At 47.0% G+C, this 18,750-nt stretch overlaps 2 protein-coding genes across 4 annotated transcripts in view; one reads left to right on the top strand and one right to left on the bottom strand.

Moving 5' to 3' along the window:
- Positions 1 to 18,750, top strand: part of SLC22A23 (solute carrier family 22 member 23) — a 185,730-nt gene that overhangs the window by 134,420 nt on the left and 32,560 nt on the right. The window lies entirely within an intron of this gene.
- The window catches only part of PSMG4 (proteasome assembly chaperone 4), a 52,716-nt gene continuing 42,673 nt past the window's right edge, over positions 8,708 to 18,750 (bottom strand). Inside the window, exon 3 of the mRNA XM_032140434.2 lies at positions 8,708 to 16,223. Within this exon, the coding sequence (XP_031996325.1) occupies positions 16,147 to 16,223 (77 nt within the window). The 3' untranslated portion in view covers positions 8,708 to 16,146. The remainder of the gene's footprint in view (positions 16,224 to 18,750) is intronic.

The following is an 18,750-nucleotide window of genomic DNA, read 5'->3' as shown; positions in this document are numbered from 1 at the left end:
AAGCCCCCGATCGCCTGAAAAGCACATTGCGGGGCGGAGGCGGGTGGGAGCCTGAAGAACCCACACACACGTGAGGAACATGCTTTTACCAAGTAGGGTGGTCAGGAGAGACCCCTCTGAGGGGCTGATGTTCATGCTGAGGCCTAAATGTTCAGAAAGAGGAAGTCACACAAACTTCTGGGCGGAAAAGTGTTCTGGGCAAAGGGGAAAAGCCAAGGCAAAAGCTGGCTTCCGCTCGGCTTCTCCTGGAACCGTGAGAGGAAGGCCAGCATGGCTGGAGCATGGGGGACAAGAGGGGACAGAAGGTGACTTGGAAAGGCAGGTGGGGTCAGACCCTGTGGGGCCTGAGGAGCGCGGGCTTATTCTACAAAGACATGAAGATGCACTGGAGGGTCTTGAGCAGGGGAATCCTATGTCCCGGATTGTGCTCTGTGAGGACCCATCTGTCTGCTTTGTGGAGAAGGCATAGAGCTGGGCGAGGGCCAGGACAGAGACAGCGCACACACTGGGTTGTGTGACATCCTGGTGCCTGTACTGGGGAAGGCTGGGTGTCACCTGCAGAGGGCTGATTCAAGAGATGCTTTGAGAGTGGCCCTGGTGAGACTTGCTGAGGGATCTGAGGTGACTCTCAAAGGTGAGAGAGGAGGCAGTGGTGGCAGCTGGCTCTGTTTCCTGAGATGGGGAGGCCAGAGCTTTAAGAAACATGCAAGCTCAGGAGGGCTGGAGGCTGAAGTCCTGTCCTGCCATCCTACTGTGGAGGGTGACAGGATGAGGTGACCAGGAGACTTGACTGAGGCCGCAGCCTGTGTTAAGATGTGGGTTTTATTATCATCCAGGTAAAGTGAGTGTCGGCAGGCCAGGAGACAATTGCCATTGAAAGATCATTTATTACTCGCAGTTCCCAGGAGGAGGGGGTACGTGGGGCCACACAGGGCCTCCTGGGAAGCACCAGGGTGGGCCAGGAGGCAGACGGGGAGGCGAAAACGTGGGCAGGAGCCTTTATTGTGGTTTCTGCAGGAGGAGCCGTTGAGGCAGGGTGTGCGGGATGAGTTTCAGTAGTTTGATCATTTCTGCAGCGCGTGGGCTTAGGGCTGTCCCTAGGTGTCTGGAAGCTGGCCCCGGGGTGACTGGGGCAGGTGGATGGTGGCCCATGTGTGAGAGCCCAACACAGGAAGTGGTTGGGGTATCAGCTCTGGATGGGTTGGTTTGTGTGTGAAAAGTACACTTGCGGGTGAATCTCTTACTCTGTCTAGGAATTAGCGAACCCTGGGAGGAGCAGCCTCTCTAGAATCAGCAAGGCTCTCGATGTTAAAACACTAGGAAATACAGAAAATACAAAGCCTTGATTAATATGCAGCAGCCGCAGGGTTGCAGAGTTCTGGAATGAAGTGACCCCCATGGTGGAGACGCTGGCCAGGAAAAGGTGGCAGCAGCGGCAGCAGCGTGTTGCACCCAGAGACTGGACAGGGACCTGGTGGGGGGTGCAGTGAGCACAGGAGTCTCTGGTGACACCGGGAAGATGGGACGCATGAATGATTTATGCTCCAGCAAGTGAAGCCAAGATAGGCGAGCGATGTCATTGCATGAGCTGCCTGGGGATGCTTATAATATGTTGAGCCTTCTGGGCCATGGCAGGATCAGCCAGGCTTTAGGTGAAGGAAGAGCTGCAGCAGCTGGTGGCCAGAGAATGGGAGGGTGTGCTCACTTGGTATTCTCATGTGGTTTGCAGAGTCAAACTTGAGCACTTAGTTGTGAAGGAGGAGCGCAGAAGAAAGAGCACTTGTGAGTACTTTTCACATGAAAGTAAGCCCCGTCAAAGCGCTGGGTAATTGCACTGATGGACGCAGATGCCTGAAGAGAAATGAATCTTCAGTCATTTTGCTCAGGCATTTATTGTCACTCAGTAAAGAGCAGCAGGGATTTAGCGCTCATCTAGAAGGAAGTCATACCGACTGATCCTTCTTCCAGAATAAACCTGAAATCCTTCCGGGGGCACAGCCAACAACGAGGGGTTGGGGGGGAAGATGCAAGATCCAAACCACAAGAAGAAGGGAGTATCTAGGAGCATCTAGGAGGGATTCTGCTTAGATGCGCTGGGAAGATAGGTGGCAGGAGGTGCCAGAATGGAAGAGGGAGCTGAGTGCAAGAGCTGCTGCTCTGAAATTGTACACACTGCGGAAAGGTGCCCCTTCCAGGTGGCCATAGCCTGCACTGGGCGCATGGCTTAATGACAGAGCTTCTTCTTCAGCTGGGAGTCCTTGTGCAAGACACAGCCTGGTCTTGTGTTTGGAGGTCCAGGTCTGCGTTACGTTAGAACATCCTAGAAAATCACAGCATGGAAGATCAGGAAGGTAATATGTGGGACAGGGTGACATCAGATTTCTTGCGCAGGAATTCACTATTGAGGAATGACAAGGGAGGGAGAAGGCTGTTGGAGAGACTGCCCGTGTGGTGTTTATCTAAAGTGGTTTGGAAGAAGTCACAGGGAGTAAGGACTTCTGGAGATAATGGAGATGTGAGTGCCACTCTCCCAAAACATTGGTGCATGCCATCACCATTCCTCATCAGGTAAATTAAGGGTACTGAGTACACATGATCATTTATAACACAAAATTTGCAGCTGGGCATGGTGGCTCATGCCTGTACCCAACACTTTGGGAGACTGAGGCAGGAAGATCACTTGAGCACAGCAGTTCAAGACAAGCCTGGGCAACAAAGGGAGACCCCATCTCTACCAAAAATTTAAACAATTAGCCACACATGGGAGCATGCGCTTATATTCCAGCTACTCAGGAGGCTGGGGTGAGAGCATCACTTGAGCCCAGGAGTTCAAGGCTGCAGTGAACTATGATTGCACCACTTCATGGCAGCCTGGGTGACAGAGCAAGACCCTATCTCAAAAAAACAATGTGCTTGTCTGCTCTAAGAGTAGGGGCAGAATTTTGATGCTAATTCAACAAGCTCCCCAGTGAGGGCTCTCAGCCCAACATGTGAGTGCTTAAATGTTTTCTAGGGGTGGAGGTGTCATCGTAAGCAAGGCAGACAGTCCTGCCCTCATGGAACAGTGGGGCAAAGAAAGAAAACATTGCACTTGGACATCTTATGCCTCCCTCGTGGCAGACACATGGACTGTGACATTTGCTGATTGTGTCTTCACATCTTAGAAATATGCTCTTCTTCAAATCAGCTGCACGCTTCTTACGTGTGAAAATGTATTAACCATAGTACTCTCGAATTCCTTAGCTCTTCCTGGATCCAAGGAACCAGAGGTTGGTGGATTTATTCCTATTTGTAGGTGGGGAAACTAAGAAATGAAAAAAGCTTCACCAAATCACTCATAAATGTGGGAAAAGCATTCAGAACTGGTTTTCAGATGTCAGTGGTTCTCAAAGTGCAGTCCGTGGGCCAGCAGCATCAGCGTCACTTGGGAACTTGCTGGAAATACAGATCTCAGGCCCAGCCCCCGCCCCAGGCCTGCTGAATAAAAACGCCTGCGGTGGGCCTGGCAGCCTGTGTTTTAAGAAGGGCTCTGGAGACGCCGCTGAGCCCTGCTGTTTGGGAATCACACAGAGGACCTAACATATTTTGAAAAAGGATGATAAGAAGTCGCAAAAGAAGATCCTGTGAGTCAGCTGCATCGAACACACACTTTTCTTTTCTTTTTTTTTTTTTTTTGACGGAGTCTCACTCTGTCGCCCAGGCTGGAGTACAGTGGCGTGATCTCAGTTCACTGCAAGCTCTGCCTCCTGGATTCACGCCATTCTCCTGCCTCAGCCCCCCAAGTAGCTGGGACTACAGGTGCCCACCACCATGCCTGGCTAATTTTTTTGTATTTTTAGGAGAGATGGGGTTTCACCATGTTAGCCAGGATGGTCTGGATCTCTGACCTAGTGATCTGCCCATCTCGGCCTCCCAAAGTGCTGGGATTACATGCATGAGCCACCGCGCCCAGCCGAATACACACTTTTCTTACATGAAAGAGGGTTCGAGATTGTGTAGTGAAATGAAACAGATGCCATCCTCGAAGGGCCTGTGAGATCTGATGGTCCTGTCCAGTTCCACAATCGGAACAGACAGCTTGACCGTCTCAGATTGCAGAAGTCATCAGTATTCCTGGAAGTGATGAAAGCAAGTAAAACAAACTTGGTCCTGGCTCTACGCATTTCCTCTGCACTGTGGGGACACGCACGCATTTGTGGAGTCTTCAGTCACGGCAGTGTTCCAGGTTCATGAGAAGAGAAGGCTTCCCCCGCCTGCTCCCCCGACCTCCCTGCAGGCACAGATGGGGCATCTTGCTGGCAAAGTGCTTTCCACACCCAAATCCATCCCTCCAACCCTGCGGGAAGCGAGTGTGTGCAGTTTTTTTGCACTTTCCCCCAAGACTTTTAATCAGGTGCACACCTAGTAGAAAAATATTCTCACCTCCAGCCCACCTAATGTGTGTGTTTTGCATGAAATGCCTGGAGATAGAAACACAAAGGGCCGAATGTGTGAAGCTGGTGAATTAGAGAGCTGCTGGCAATCAGCGTGATCATCAAAAGCATCTGGGAAAGCAATAAGAAGAAGCAGTATGAGAAATAATGAGGAAATCAGAGAAGGATCACGCTGCACTGCATAACATTGGAGGGTAAGGAACAGAACCGGTTCCCCAGATGAGGAGGTAAACCCTAGCGTGGAGGACGTGAGAGTGTGCTGCTGTACAGGACACTGGCTGGGAGAAGACACTCCAGACGCTGGCCATGCAGAAACCCTTGGAAAAAAACGGACATGCTACAAGGAGTTTTAATTTTTTTCAATTTCAAGAAGAAAGCTATTATAAAACATTTAAATGGCCTCAGGTTAAATAAATGCCTCATTAAAAAAAATTCCAATATGTAAATAGCCCTAATTTTTTGGCTCTTTTAAATATCATTAAAAATATTTTGGTCAGAGTAATACTGATTTTTAGCATCTCTTTAGGGTTTGTTTCTTAGACCCTGCTAAGCATTTTACGTAACTCCTTAAATCTTCCTGAAGACCCTCTGAGGTAGATACCAGGATGGCCTCCAGTACAGATGAGGAAACTGAGGCACAGAGAGATGCGGTGTTGCTGAGGCCCCATGGCTAGTAAGTGGGCCTGGGGTCTGAATTCCAGCAGGTGGACTCCAGAGCCACAGGGACCACCACCTGCTGCTCAGCCCAGTCACACACGCTGAGCTGGGGTTCTGTGGCCCAGGGACCCGGAATGCTGGGCAAGCAGAGGGCCCTGGGCTGCTGAGAGCAGCATTTACTTGGCAGAGCTACACTTCTGTCCTGGGAGGAATCCTCCATGCCCTCTTTTTTATTTAAGTACATTGTTTAACATTGACAAAAACATTTCTTAAAATTATTGGGGTATCAGTACCTGCCCTGATAAGGGCTCAATAAAAATGGGTTAAGCTGATCAATTAATTTTGCTTCTTGTTATCGTTGAAATGACTTTTAAAAGACCACTTAAGAATTTTTTTTGAGACAGAGTTCTGTTCTTGTTGCCCAGGCTGGAGTGCAATGGCACAATCTCGACTCATTACAACCTCCGCCTCTTGGGTTCAAGCGATTCTCCTGCCTCAGCCTCCCCCGTAGCTGGGATTACAGGCATGCGCCACCATGCCCAGCTAATTTTGTGGAGACAGAGTTTTTCAGCAGAGACAGGTTTTCTCCATGTTTGTCAGGCTGGTCTCGAACTCCCAGCTTCAGGTGATCTGCCCACCTTGGCCTCCCAAAATGCTGGGATTACAGGCGTGAGCCGCCGTTCCCGGCCAAGAATTTTTATACACACATAATCCAGCAGGTATCAGCCTTTTTTTCTTGCCCAAACACACTTGACAGACACAACAACTTCCTCTATTAAAAACAGTTTTATTTCAAAAGGGGGGCAAAATTCTGCATTATACAAAGAGACTCTATTACAGATAAAATAAGTGCTGTGGGTTCCCTACATGAGAGGAGGGAACTGAATTCAGTTACAGCAACAGTTAAGCATGCAGGAAAATGCTTTCCTCAGAGGAAAGTGGAAGAGGTGAGCCATGAAAACCATGCAGTCTCCGGGAGCTTGAATCAATAGGCAATAATTATTTTTACAAGTTATCCAATAATTAATTTGAGAGATCAATAGGAAACATAAAAAAAATTTTCTTGGTCAAATCTTTTTTGCCTACAAACTATCCAGATGGGAGAAAGATTAGGGAATACGGACAAAAGGCAGGTGTGGAAATAAAATGGTAACCCATACTTCAGTCATAAAAATGGAGCAATTAAAAGTGAGATTGAAATGCTTTCTGTAAGTGGGTATTTTGGGATTTGCTGATGGCATTGAATTTTAGGGAGCCCTCAGGCAACACTCCACAGAGATTGTGTAAGACTATAGGAACCCCTGCGTCAATATAAATGCCTGCAAGTAGAAGCGGAGAGACTCCTGCGAGGGAGAAGTGAGCACTGAGCCTCTGCTCCGGAGAGATGTCAGCCTTCGTCCTTCCTGTCCTCATGCTAAGATGTGCCCCAAGAGTCCATCTCACCACGCTGCTCCCACTGAGAAGCTGGGGTTGCTCCAGGCCAGTTTGAGATGCACTGCAGCTTTGAAACAGGCAGAGCACTGGCAGCATGCATCTGTGTGTGCATGTGTGCACTTTGTGGGGTGGTGGGGCTGGGCTGTTGGCAACTGACAGAGACCAAGTGAGTGGGCCTCTGGTGACAGGTGTCTGGGGTCAGTTGCTAGGGTGTTGCCATTGCTGGCGTCTGGCAAACGTCCACAGGGTGGCTGGAATGAGGACAAGGGGACCCAGCCGCCCATCTGCTTGGCCCTAGGGACTCTGGCAGACCACATGGCCAGTACTAAAGAGTGGCAGTCCTGAGTGCGATCGGGACAGCCTCACTTGGCCATCAGAATTGGCTAAGGTGGTGTGACTCGTTTCACTAGGAGGTGAGGCCGCTAACATAGAGGTGTCGATCAAATTCTGCTTAGGAGCAGAAGCAACAGAATGCCCTTATTCCTCTGCCCACCTACCTCCTCACATTGTTTTACAACATCAGACTTTTTAAAAATCATCTGCCAAATGAATCCCCTACCACATTATATTTTGAAGGCTCCGTGTGCCTTATATTTTCTGCAGCCTGACAATTGCTTGTACGTATAAATGAGTGAAAGGTGCAGATGGAGGGAGAAGGTGAACCCAGCCACATGGAAGGTTATAGATTGTAGGTGAACCTGCAACTGGATTCCAAGTATTCATCCGCTTATAATATGAATTAAGGGATGTTTTAAATGTATGCCAATTGTTATACATTCAGAGTTGGTTAATCATGAAAAGTCCGACTCCAAAGGTGTTTTAGGCACTGACGTCATCTGGTCTGGCAAAAACCTAAAGCAGCCTAAGTGTGTTGTCAGGAGTAGCATCTTCTTCACCTTCCAGAAGGAGGCAACAGTGAGCATTAGCCCTAAGTCTAGATGGAGAGTGTTGAAGCCAGGCAAGACCTTGGTGCTGTTCCACACCCCGGTCTACAGATGTAGGGAAACTGAGGCCCGAAGGAATAAGGTGACTTGCCCAGGGCTACAAAATTGGCACAAACCCAGGGCTCCCAAGAGAGTTCCACCATAATTTTTCTAGAGCAGAATTTTGGAGCCTCGGTGTATATCACTTTGAAAGACAAATGAGACGCAAGGTTCTGAGCTTTTGTAACAGATATTAGCAGCATAGTCATTTAAATTATGAATGCGCTTTTTCTTTCGAGAGATTTTCAAGCAATTCATTTGCCTTACGAAAACCTTGGGGTCTAACCATCCTCAGAGCCAATCTTTATTCGATTTCATGATACTCATTCCCTCTCTCTAAAGTCTGAAGTTTAATGAAAGCCACCTTATTGTTTTAATACCAAACAGGACTAATGTTTAAAAAATCCAAGTGGAAGATTATGTACAGAATCCAAGCTTATATTTTTTGCAAAAGTTTTGAGCCAGAAACTAAAGATACTCCCAAAACTGGTACTTAATTCAACTTTAGCCTTTAATTTATTATTTTTTTAGAATCTCTTCAGAATCTCATAATACTCTGATACGTGGCAACACCCCAAAGCATCAGCGGCTAGAATCACCCCTTTAGATCAGAAGCACCCTCACTGCAGCCTACAGCCCTTCTCACATCACATTCAGGGAAACCTTATCTCCACGATGCCATTTGAGATTCTCCTCTCTCCCCCAGTCCCTGCTGTATCCCCCACTCTGTGATGGGAAGGCCTATTTGATAGAAGCTCCTCCTTCATTGGGCATTTATTAATTTACACGTTTTTGCCCCAACTAGACAGTGAGCTCCTTGGGGCCCAGACACTGTGTGTGTTTCATCTCCAGGCCAGCCCGTCCGCAGCAGGTGGATGGTGCCCAGTGCATGTTTAGCCCATGAATGGCATCACGTGGAACCACAGACAGGAAGGCACACCTGTCTGCACAGGTATCGCCCTGCAACTAAATATTTCAAAAAACAAATAAAGGAATGACTTGAGGGTAAAATTAATAAGCATGGGCAGTGCATCTTATTCCCTTCCTGTATTTTCTTTATGAGTAAATGTGCTAGTACAGTACGTTAAAGAGGGTAGACGTGCGTCTCATACAGTTGCCAAGCTGGCATTTCATCAGAGCAGGTGTTAAGTGAATTGGCAAGAAGGCAGCCAACATATCCAGTCTCCAACTGGATAGGGGAATAATTTATTTTATTTTTAGATGTCAAGGAAAAATGATCAACCTCGTAGGGTTTCACAGTATTGAGTTTTAATTACAGATTCTACTGAGCAATTGCTCAGGTTACAGGGACTAAGGTGTAAAACAGATCCATGAAATGTCAATCAGATGGGCTTGAGACTTAGCCAAATCTCCACTCCAGAAAAGAGGACAGAGATGGGAATGTGGACCACAAGCAACACACCGCTGTTAAATCATCAATTACCCTGCGATGCATCAGGTGTCAGAGGAGAGACATGGTGCTCCCACTTGAACTTCGTGCTGACACTCAGCTTTGAGGAGTGACGATGTGATGGTATTAAGAAAACACGGAGAAATTTTCCTGCCTTGATACAGTAACACTGTGTACATGATACCACTGGGGAGAAGTTCCACATACATCTCTAAGAACCAGCTCTTCCGCGTCGCTAATTTGGGTGGGACTCTTTGTAGAATACCTTTTTCCTGCTGTAGAAGCAATACTGCGATCATGGTGTGATGTAGGAAAACTCCACTGGTCTAGGGGCCTTAAGCCCCAGGTTCCAGGCCTGCCTCTGCCATTCATGAAGCCCCAGGCAGGGTATTAGCATGGCCAGGCCTAGGTCACCTGCCATGCAGTGAGGGGCTGGGTTAAGTGCAACCCGGAGATGCCCTTCTGACTGTAGTTCCGTTTTGTAACGTTGCCTGTCCCTGGTGAGCGATTGGAGAGCCATCCCTGTGGCAGCGGGTACTTCTGTGTGACCGTGGTGTAATCCTTCAGAAGCATCTGTGTGTGAAGCTCCTGTACCACCAAGGAGGCTGGAACGCCTGTGTGCAGCTGGCCCGCTGCCTCCTGCCACCTGCTCGTCAGCCCACAGTCCTTATTACGGTCGGGTGCCACCCTGCTCCGAGGCGTCTGCCCAGCGTTAGTGGCCTGGGGCTTTGTCAGCTAGGACCCAGTTGTCTGAGTGAAGACCCTGGGCGCGCCTCCGTGAAGCCAGTCTGTGTTTTCAGTGAGCGGACTGAGTTACCTCTGCATTCACGCAGAGACCCCTTTTACTTAATTTTGAATTCTTGGCTCTTTTCATGTTTATTTTTATTTTCATTTTGAGACAGGGTCTCACTCTGTTGCCCAGGCTGGAGTGCAGTGGCATGACCTTGGTCCACTACAAGCCTCCCGGGTTCAGGTGATTCTCCTGTCTCAGCCTCCTGAGTAGCTGGGATTATAGGCGGCCGCCACCACGCCTGGCTAATTTTTGCATTTTTAGTAGAGATAGGGTTTCACCATGTTGGACAGGCTGGTCTCAAACTCCTGACCTCAAGTGATCCACCCGCCTCGGCCTCCCAAAGTGCCCAGCCCTTGGCTCTTTTTAGATTAATTGAAGCCATGGGGTAAGGGACCTGCTGATCCACACTGTGGGTTGTTGGGGTTTTTTTGTTTGTTTGTTTGTTTTTTGAGACAGAGTCTCGCTCTGTTGCCCAGGCTGGAGTGGAATGGCACGATCTCGGCTCACTGCAACCTCCGCTTCCTAGGTTCAAGTGATTCTCCTGCCTTAGCCTCCTGAGTAGCTAGGATTACAGGCCCACGCCACCATGCTTGGCTAATTTTTGTATTTTTAGTAGAGACGGGGTTTCACCATGTTGGTCAGGCTGGTCTCGAACTCCTTACCTCATGATCCACCCCCCTCGACCTCCCAAAGTACTGGGATTACAGACGTGAGCCACCACAACCAGCCCATGCTGTGGTTTTATGTTAGGTTTTATGTCCCAAGTACATGCTGGAAAATGGCATGGTTCACGTGTTTGTGAAGTTCGATCGACCCTGAGTTAGTGCCCTCTTCTCACAAGTAGGAATTAATGTGCTTTTATTCAAGAACTCAGGAGACGAGCCAGTGTGCACACCTGGGGGAACTGTCTCTGAGCACCAGGTGGGCAAATGTGTGCCAATCTGAAAGGAAGGGAATGTTTAGAGTGAGACTGGCGTCTTTCACTGAGATGTGGGGGGCAGTGTGTCATAGCAGAGGCGGCACTTGGAGATGCAGGTGCGTGTCAGTGCCCTGAATACGGTTTGGAAGAACACGTACCCAGCCAGGGAGGGCTTAGCCCTGGAGGATGGGAGGGTGAGTGCAGGCGCACTGGGATTGGGGTGAGCGGCGTGGGGAGGCTTTCGACTTCTCTGTAATATTTTCTTTTAATTGTGGTAAAATACGCGTAACATAAACTTTTCCACTGTAACCATTTTTAACTGTGCAACTCAGTGGCCACATCCACAATGTTGTGCAGCCATCTCCACCGTCCATTTCTAGAATTTTTTCACCTTCCTCTATCCCAGGTCCTGGCAGCCCCCACTCTGCTTTCTCTGAGTTTGACTCCTCTAGTGCCTCACGTGAGTGGAATGTGAAGGTGTTCCTCCCTCTGGAACTGGCTTGTTGCACATAGCACGGTGTCCTCCAGGTTCTCCCATGCTGTAGCAGGTGTCAGATCCCTTCTGTTTAAGGCCAAATCATATTCCGTTGTACAAATGGACCACATTTTATTACCCATTCATCCATTGATAGAATCTGTAATATTTTAGTTTTTAAGTAGAGAACGGGTTTATCTGTGATTTGCTTAATTAATTCCATAGCCAGACTCGACCCTGGCATCCTCCACTGTAACTCACAGTCAGTCACCGCTTCCGGCTGCTGTGGACAGTGTCACAGGGGGCTGTCCCAGCAGGTGCTCAGCATGCACCGACCATGGTGTGGTTCCTGAGCAGCTCTTGCTGATCCGAGATACGTCCGTATTGGACGCCAGCAGGGCCTGGGCCTCAGTCTGTCGTCCAGCATATGACTGTCCTGCAGTGGAACATCTGCAGGGCTCCGTGAGGAGGGACAAGTGAAGGCTAAAGGCACTAGTATCCCAGTTGGGTTCTGCCTGCATTGAGTTCAGGCCAGTTCAGGTATTATGGCCAGAATGCTTTGGGGGTTCCAGAATCAGGAATGAAGATTGTGGATCTTCCAACCATCCTGAAGGGGTTTCTGAAAAGGGCTTGGGTCCAATCTGTCATTCACCTTCAGAAGAGAACTCCACTAGATGTGTCATCAGGAGGAAAGAGCCCTCTCCACAGTCCCCAAGTTCTGCTGGAATGTGGGGGGTCAGAGTGTCGAGACAAACTGAGACCCGGAGCCAGTGAGGACACCTGCCTGGATGTGCCACTGAGAATGCGGGTTTTGTGCCTACCCTCAGCTGGTCAGTAACCAAGTACCACCTGTGCATGTCGTAGCGCTGCCGTATGCCATCTGCTCAGCATGTTCTTGACCCATCAGCAAACATCTGCTCTAAAATCCTCCAAGTTGGCAAGTGTCCTACTTACCCTAGAGGAGGAATCCTTGTGCCCCTCCACTGCTGTATCCATACCGCGCTGCGGACACTGACGCCTGCTTGGTGGGAAGGCAGCTATCTGCCTCCCTCTACCCCTGGGTCACTGCAGACACACAGCCCAGCAGCACCTCTCCCTGCTCCTTCCTGGTCCTGGGTGACCTCAGCTTGAACGTTCTGCTCTAGACAGCGTCCTTGTCCTGAACGGCTCTTTAGAAGCAAAGAGAAAAATATTCTCCACTCTGTATCCAGCAGGGCTCTCTGTCCTTCTCTGCTTCTCACTCCCTACCTGGGGTTTAGGTCTTGGAGGGTGAGTGGAGACTTTTAGTTCTGCCCACATCCTTCCCACAGAAGCCCTGGGGATCAGTGAGCCAGCCAGCTTAGAGCAATCACTTGTTAGGTGTGAAGGTTGGGCTCCTTTAGGTCTTCCCAGCCTGACAGTCTCTCCAGTCGGGCTGTCTGGGTTTAAATCCCAGCTCTGCCATTGAATAGCTGTGTAATCCTGGGCAATGTATTTGAACGTTCTTTGCCTGAGTTTTCCCACCTGTAAAATGGGGATAATGATAGTACCACCACATAGTAAAGAATTAAATACTTACAGCTTTAGAAACTTCCTGTTCCACATCTGTGGTTTCAAGCAAGCCCTTTGCTGCATGAACCAAATTCTTTTTCCCTTACCTGGGTGATACAGTTTGCACATGAGTCCCTTCCAAATCACACGTTGAAATGTGACCCCCAGTGTTGGAGGTAGGGCCTGGTGGGAGGTGTTTGGGTCACGGGGGTGGATCCCCTGGGCTTGGTGCCCTCCCCACGGTAATGAGTGATCTCTATTAGGCCATTCAAGGGCTGGTTGTTTGAAAGAGCCTGTCACCTCCCCCTTCTCTTGCCCTTTTTCTCACCCCGTGACATGCCAGCTCCCCTTGCCCTCCACCATGAGTAGAAGCTTCCTGAGGCCTCACCAGAAGGAGAGCAGATGTTGGTGCCATGCTTCCTGTACAGCCTGCAGAACTGTGAGCCAAATAAACCTCTTTTCTTTATAAATTACCCAGCCTCCAGAGCCTCCAGTGTTCCTTTATAGCAACACAAACAGACTAAGATAGTGGGACTCCTCCAGCTTGCACCTCTCCTCTTGCACTGCCATCCTGGCCACAGCCACTCTGAGAGCCAACTTCAAGGCTTTCTCCCAGGGAAGCTGCTGTGGTTTTAATGTCTGGTCGTATTTTACTGTTGCAGAAGTCATCCTCAAGGTCGCTTTTTGGCCATCTGCAGGGGAGGATGAACCAGACAGATGTGGCTCCAGCTACCCATCGTGCTTCCTGACTTTTTGTTGAAAGTGATCAATTTCTCCAAGGCTCAGCTCTATTTCTACCAAGTCCTGGGCCCTTGGCTGGCTTTTTAATTTGTGTGGCGTTATTACATTATGTACTTGTCAGCAGAGATTTCATTAAGTTCCCACAATATGGCCACGCTGCACATTATCCAAACTAAAACAACCATCTCTGGGTTTGCTCAGAGGCTGACAGGCCAACGAATTCTTAACGATTTTGCAGCAAATTTAAATTCATGGAGTGCATCGTAAAACTTAAGTATTCCCTACACATACCCTTTGGGCTTGTGGCATTTCGCAATGCCTGGGGAAGCATCCCTGGAACACTACTTCCCAACTTCAGTCACCGGAGTGCCGTCCAGGCAATATGGGTTTGCTGCTGTGCTGTGTCCACAGAGGTTAAGGGTGTGGGCTATCTCATCAGACTGCCTGGGTTCAGATCCCAGCTCTGCCATTTAATAGCTGTGTAATCCTGGGCAATGTACTTGAACTCTCTTGGCCTGAATTTTGCCATCTGTAAAATGGGAGTAATTATAGCGCCACTATATGATGGACTTGCAAGCATCAGACACGGGGGAACTGGTGGAACAGTGTCTGTTGGTCGTAAATCCCGTCATGGGGAAGGTGGTGAGCAGTGCTGCCCCCCAGTGGAGACAGTCGTGTAGCTACGGGGAGCCTGTCCCTTGTCTCGCGCCCAGATCTCCTGGGGAGCGCTGTGTCTTTACTTCAGTTCACTCCAGTCTCGTGGCTGCTGCTCATCAGAACCCATAACACTCAGGATCTTCCACTACCTGGGCCCTGCGTCCCTCTCCTCTCCTCGCGTCTTCTCACCTCATTCCCAGCATTTGGGTTTATCAGCTTGCAGCGCTCTGAACACAACAAATGCACCGTCCCACACCCCCACGCCTGACCTCTGGGTCCTGCCCCACACACCTCCAGCAGTACGAGGGGACCCAGGGCCTGCCCTGCAGCTGCTCATCTTCCAAGACGGTCCAAGCAGAGCCCGGCCTCTCCAGAGCCTCCCATGACCAGCCCCTGGACCACCTGCCTGGGCCTGCCCCCACCACAACCCACACCATGCGGGCTTCTATCCAACTCGCTCAGTGGATTTGAGTGAGTAGTGACAAATCCATTTCAGATGAATTTGTAGTGACAATGCGCAGTACGTATTAGAAAAAAACAATTTGGAGACCCATTGAAAGCTTGGGCTCCCAAAGAGGCCCATACCCACTTCCTAAATCCTAAGGTCACACCAACCCTTTGTAAACAGTAATATCCTTGAAATCTTTTCTATGAGCTTTGCAATTCTCAGAGACTCTCTAGAAGGGGACTTGCTCATCATCACTTCTCATAAAGACATTTATTTGTTGTTGTCAGTTTTTAGGTATCCAAAGTGTGTTGCCTTTAGACCCAACTTAAGGATGACAAAGACGAGGGAGTCACTAAGGAGCAGGCAGAGTCTCAGAGGCCCTTGCACCGCTGGGCTGCACACACACCCTCCTGCCTCAGGCTCTGTTCTGTGCCTGTGGCTTTGAAGTCTAGGACAAGGAGAGACTTTTCTCCTGAAGGGCAAGGGCTCTGTGGGCCCAGATAAGAAAGGGGAACAGCAGAATTGAATCCTCTTTAGGATTCAGTTGGACTGATGGAATTCCAGTAGCGTCAGTGTCTGCCTGGTATGCATAATGCAGGGGTTTATCTTTGTAACGGCATTTGTTAAATTGACACATCAGAATTGTACATATTTATGGGGTACATCGTGATGTTGCGCTACATTAAATGTATAGTGGTCACATCACAGCATGCAGCATATCCATTCTCCCAAACGTTTATCATTTCTTTGTGTTGGGAACATTCGATATTTGAAACTATATGATATATTATTAACTACAGTCATCCTACAGTGGTCCAGAACACTAGAACATATTCCTCCTATCTCTTGTAATTTTGTATCCTTTAATCAATCTCTCCCTATTTCTCCCTTCCCCCTACCCTTCCTAGCCTCTAATATCCTCTGTTCTACTTTTCACTTCTATGAGATCATCTTTTTTTGAGCTTCCACATGAGTGAGAACATGTAGTGTTTAATTTTCTGTACCTGGCTTATTTCACTTAACATAATGTCTTTCAGTTCCATCCATGATGCCACAAATGACAGGATTTCATTCTTTTTTACAGGTGAATGGTATTCCATTGTGTATATATACCACATTTTCTTTTTCCAGTCATTTGTGTTAGACACCTAGGTTGATTCTGTATCTTAGCTATTGCAAATAATGCTGCAATAAACTCAGGATGCAGGTGTCTCTTTGACTGATTTCCTTTCCTTTGGATAAACACCAGTAGTGGGATTGCTGGATCATGAGGTGGTTCTGTGTGAAGTTTTTTGAGGAACCTCTGTACTGCTCTCCATAGCTGATGTACTAGTTTACATTCCCACCAACAGCATGTAAGAGTTCCCTTTCTCCACATCCTTGCCAGCATTGTTTTTTTTGTCTTTTTGATAATAGCCATCCTAACTGGGATGAGTCGATACCTCATTGTGGTTTTGATTTGTATTTTCTGATGATTAGTGATGTTGAGCTTTTTTTAATATATGTTTGTTGGCCATTTGTGTCTTCTTTTAAGAAATGTCTATTCAGATTATTGTCCATTTTAAAAATCAGGTTGTTTCTTTTTTTGCTGTTGAGGTGTTTGAGTTCCTCATATATTCTAGATATTAATCCCCTGTCAGATGAGTAGTTTGCAAAGACTTTCTATCATTCTGTAGGTTGTCTTCTCGGTCTGTTGATCGTTTCCTTTGCTGTGCAGAAGGTTTTAGTTTCTCCAGGATCAGCTGTATGCAGAACACAAAACAAGTCTCAAAAAATGTTTAAAAATCAAAATCATACCAAGTATCCTATCTGACCATAATGGACTAAAACTAGAAATCAGATAACAAGAGGCACATTCAAAACATACAAATACATGGAAATTGAACAACATACTCATGAACAACCAATGGGTGAAGGGAGAAATTAAGAAGGAAACTAAAAAAATTTCTTGATACAAATGAAAATAGAAACACAATATATTAAAACCTATAGGACACAGCAAAAGCAATATTAACAGGCAAGTTTATGGCAACAAATGCCTACATCAAAAAACTAGAGAGATTTCATATAAACAACCCAATAATGTATTTCAAGGTACTAGAAAAGCAAGAACAAGCCAAACTCAAAAGTAGTAGAAGGAAAGAAATAATAAAGGTCAGAGCAGTCACACATGAAATTGAGACTAACAAAACCATAGAGAAGATCAATGAAACAAAAAGTTGGTTTTTGGAAAAGATTTTAAAAATTCATAAACCATTAGGTAGACTAAGAAAAAGACAGAGAAGACCCAAATAAATAAAATCAGAAACAAAAAAAGACATCACAACAGATACCACAGAAATACAAAGAATCATCAGAGACTACTATGAATACCTATATGCCAATAAATTCAAAAACCTAAAGGAAATGGTTAAATTCCTGACACATACAACCTACCATGATTGAGCCAAGAAGAAATAGAAAGGCTGAACAGACCAATAACAAGTAATGAGATTGAATCAGTCATAAAAAGTCTTCCAAAAAAGAAAAGTCCAGGACCGGAGGGCTTCACTGCTGAATTCTACTGAACCTTTAAAAATGTAATACCAACTCTTTTCAAACTGCTCCCCAAAAAAATGAAACAGAAGGAATTCTTCCAACTCATTTTACAAGGGCCTTATCTTGAAGGCAAAATGGCACCACTCAAATGTCCATACTCAAATATGCTGCATTTTGGATTTTCCCTGAGCTGTCACCTCCCATCCTGGCTTCAAAACTGTGTATAGTGAGCACATCTCCACGGTTCTCCCCGCCCTGTGGGCAACACTTGAGGATAAATCAAGGAACAGGACTTGAGATTGCTGGGGCAATGAAAAAGTTATGTCCTCTTGCGGAAGCTCTGCCCTGCTCGTTCACACCACCTGTGCCCTCAGCCCTGGGCAGTGGCCCTTAGGGTACCTCGCCCTAGGGGTTGGAAAGTGGGGCTACAGCTCCTTCTCTGCTGTGTCATCTGGGCCTTGTTCTTCATTTATGGTCTCGATTTTCAAAATCCATTTCCTGCCATGGAGTTCCATAAGCATTTGATATAAATAAATTTTAATTATTTTGAAAGGACACAAATTTCCACATTGTATGCCATATTTCAAAACTGCAGAGACTACCTGCAAAATGGCTTGTGCTGTCATATTACCATATTTATATATATTCATATATTTTCTTAGATAAGCAAAAATTCTCATAGAAATCACAAAATATTTAGAATCAAATCACAAATGTATCTCAAATGATAATAGATGAATTTTGAAGTCTTAAATATACTTATGAGAAAATTAATAATAATGACCTCTATGTCTATCCTGAGAAATTAGAAAAAGATACTAAACCCAAATGCATCAGAAAGATGGAAATAGTATAGATCAGAACTTAAACTACGGGGGGTGGCATTTGTGTTTGTTTTATTATAAAGAAAATATCTGATTTTTTTTTTTTTTTTGAGACGAAGTCTTGCTCTGTCGCCCAGGCTGGAGTGCAGTGGCACGATCTCGGCTCACTGCAAGCTCCACCTCCTGGGTTCACGCCATTCTCCTGCCTCAGCCTCCCGCGTAGCTGGGACTACAGGCGCCCGCCATCACGCCCGGCTAATTTTTTTTGTATTTTTAGTAGAGACAGGGTTTCACCATGTTAGCCAGGATGGTCTCGATCTCCTGACCTTGTGATCCGCCCGCCTCTGCCTCCCAAAGTGCTGGGATTACAGGCTTGAGCCACCGCGCCCAGCCAGATCTGATTTTTAAAATACAGCAAAATGTGAATACATATAATATTAATGTCATGCATCTGTTTCTATTTCCTTGGATTATGTTATTCAAAATTAATTTTGTATAGCTAGAGGCCAGGAAAACAAACATTAACTTTGAGTATTTAAAAAAAAAAAAATCAGTGCCTGCAAAGGTGTTTGGGACTTCCATGTGAGATGACCGGAGACGTTCTGTCCATTCCACATGGCCCTCCTGCATTCCACACACCTGCTGAGCAGGACAGCTTTTAGCTCTTCAGGAAGCTCCCAAGTCTCCCAGAGTGACTTATCATTCAGAGCAGACCATCCCAAAGGTGCCACCGAATTCAGTGGGAACCACCTCATCATGTAAAATGCAGTTGCAAGCAAATAGAAATTTGGACTTTTTTCAAATAGGTAAGAAGGAGGCAGTAGTTATTAGATATCAATAGTGATGTGACTTTGAAATAAAAATTTTCTACTTCTCACAGTCTGTTCCTGCTGCTACAACAAAATAC

The sequence above is a fragment of the Hylobates moloch genome, unplaced genomic scaffold, assembly GCF_009828535.3.
Source record: "Hylobates moloch isolate HMO894 unplaced genomic scaffold, HMol_V3 SCAFFOLD_20, whole genome shotgun sequence".
Taxonomy (NCBI): Eukaryota; Metazoa; Chordata; class Mammalia; order Primates; family Hylobatidae; genus Hylobates; species Hylobates moloch.
Note: the sequence above shows the minus strand (reverse complement) of the source record. Positions and strands in the feature narration are given on the sequence as shown.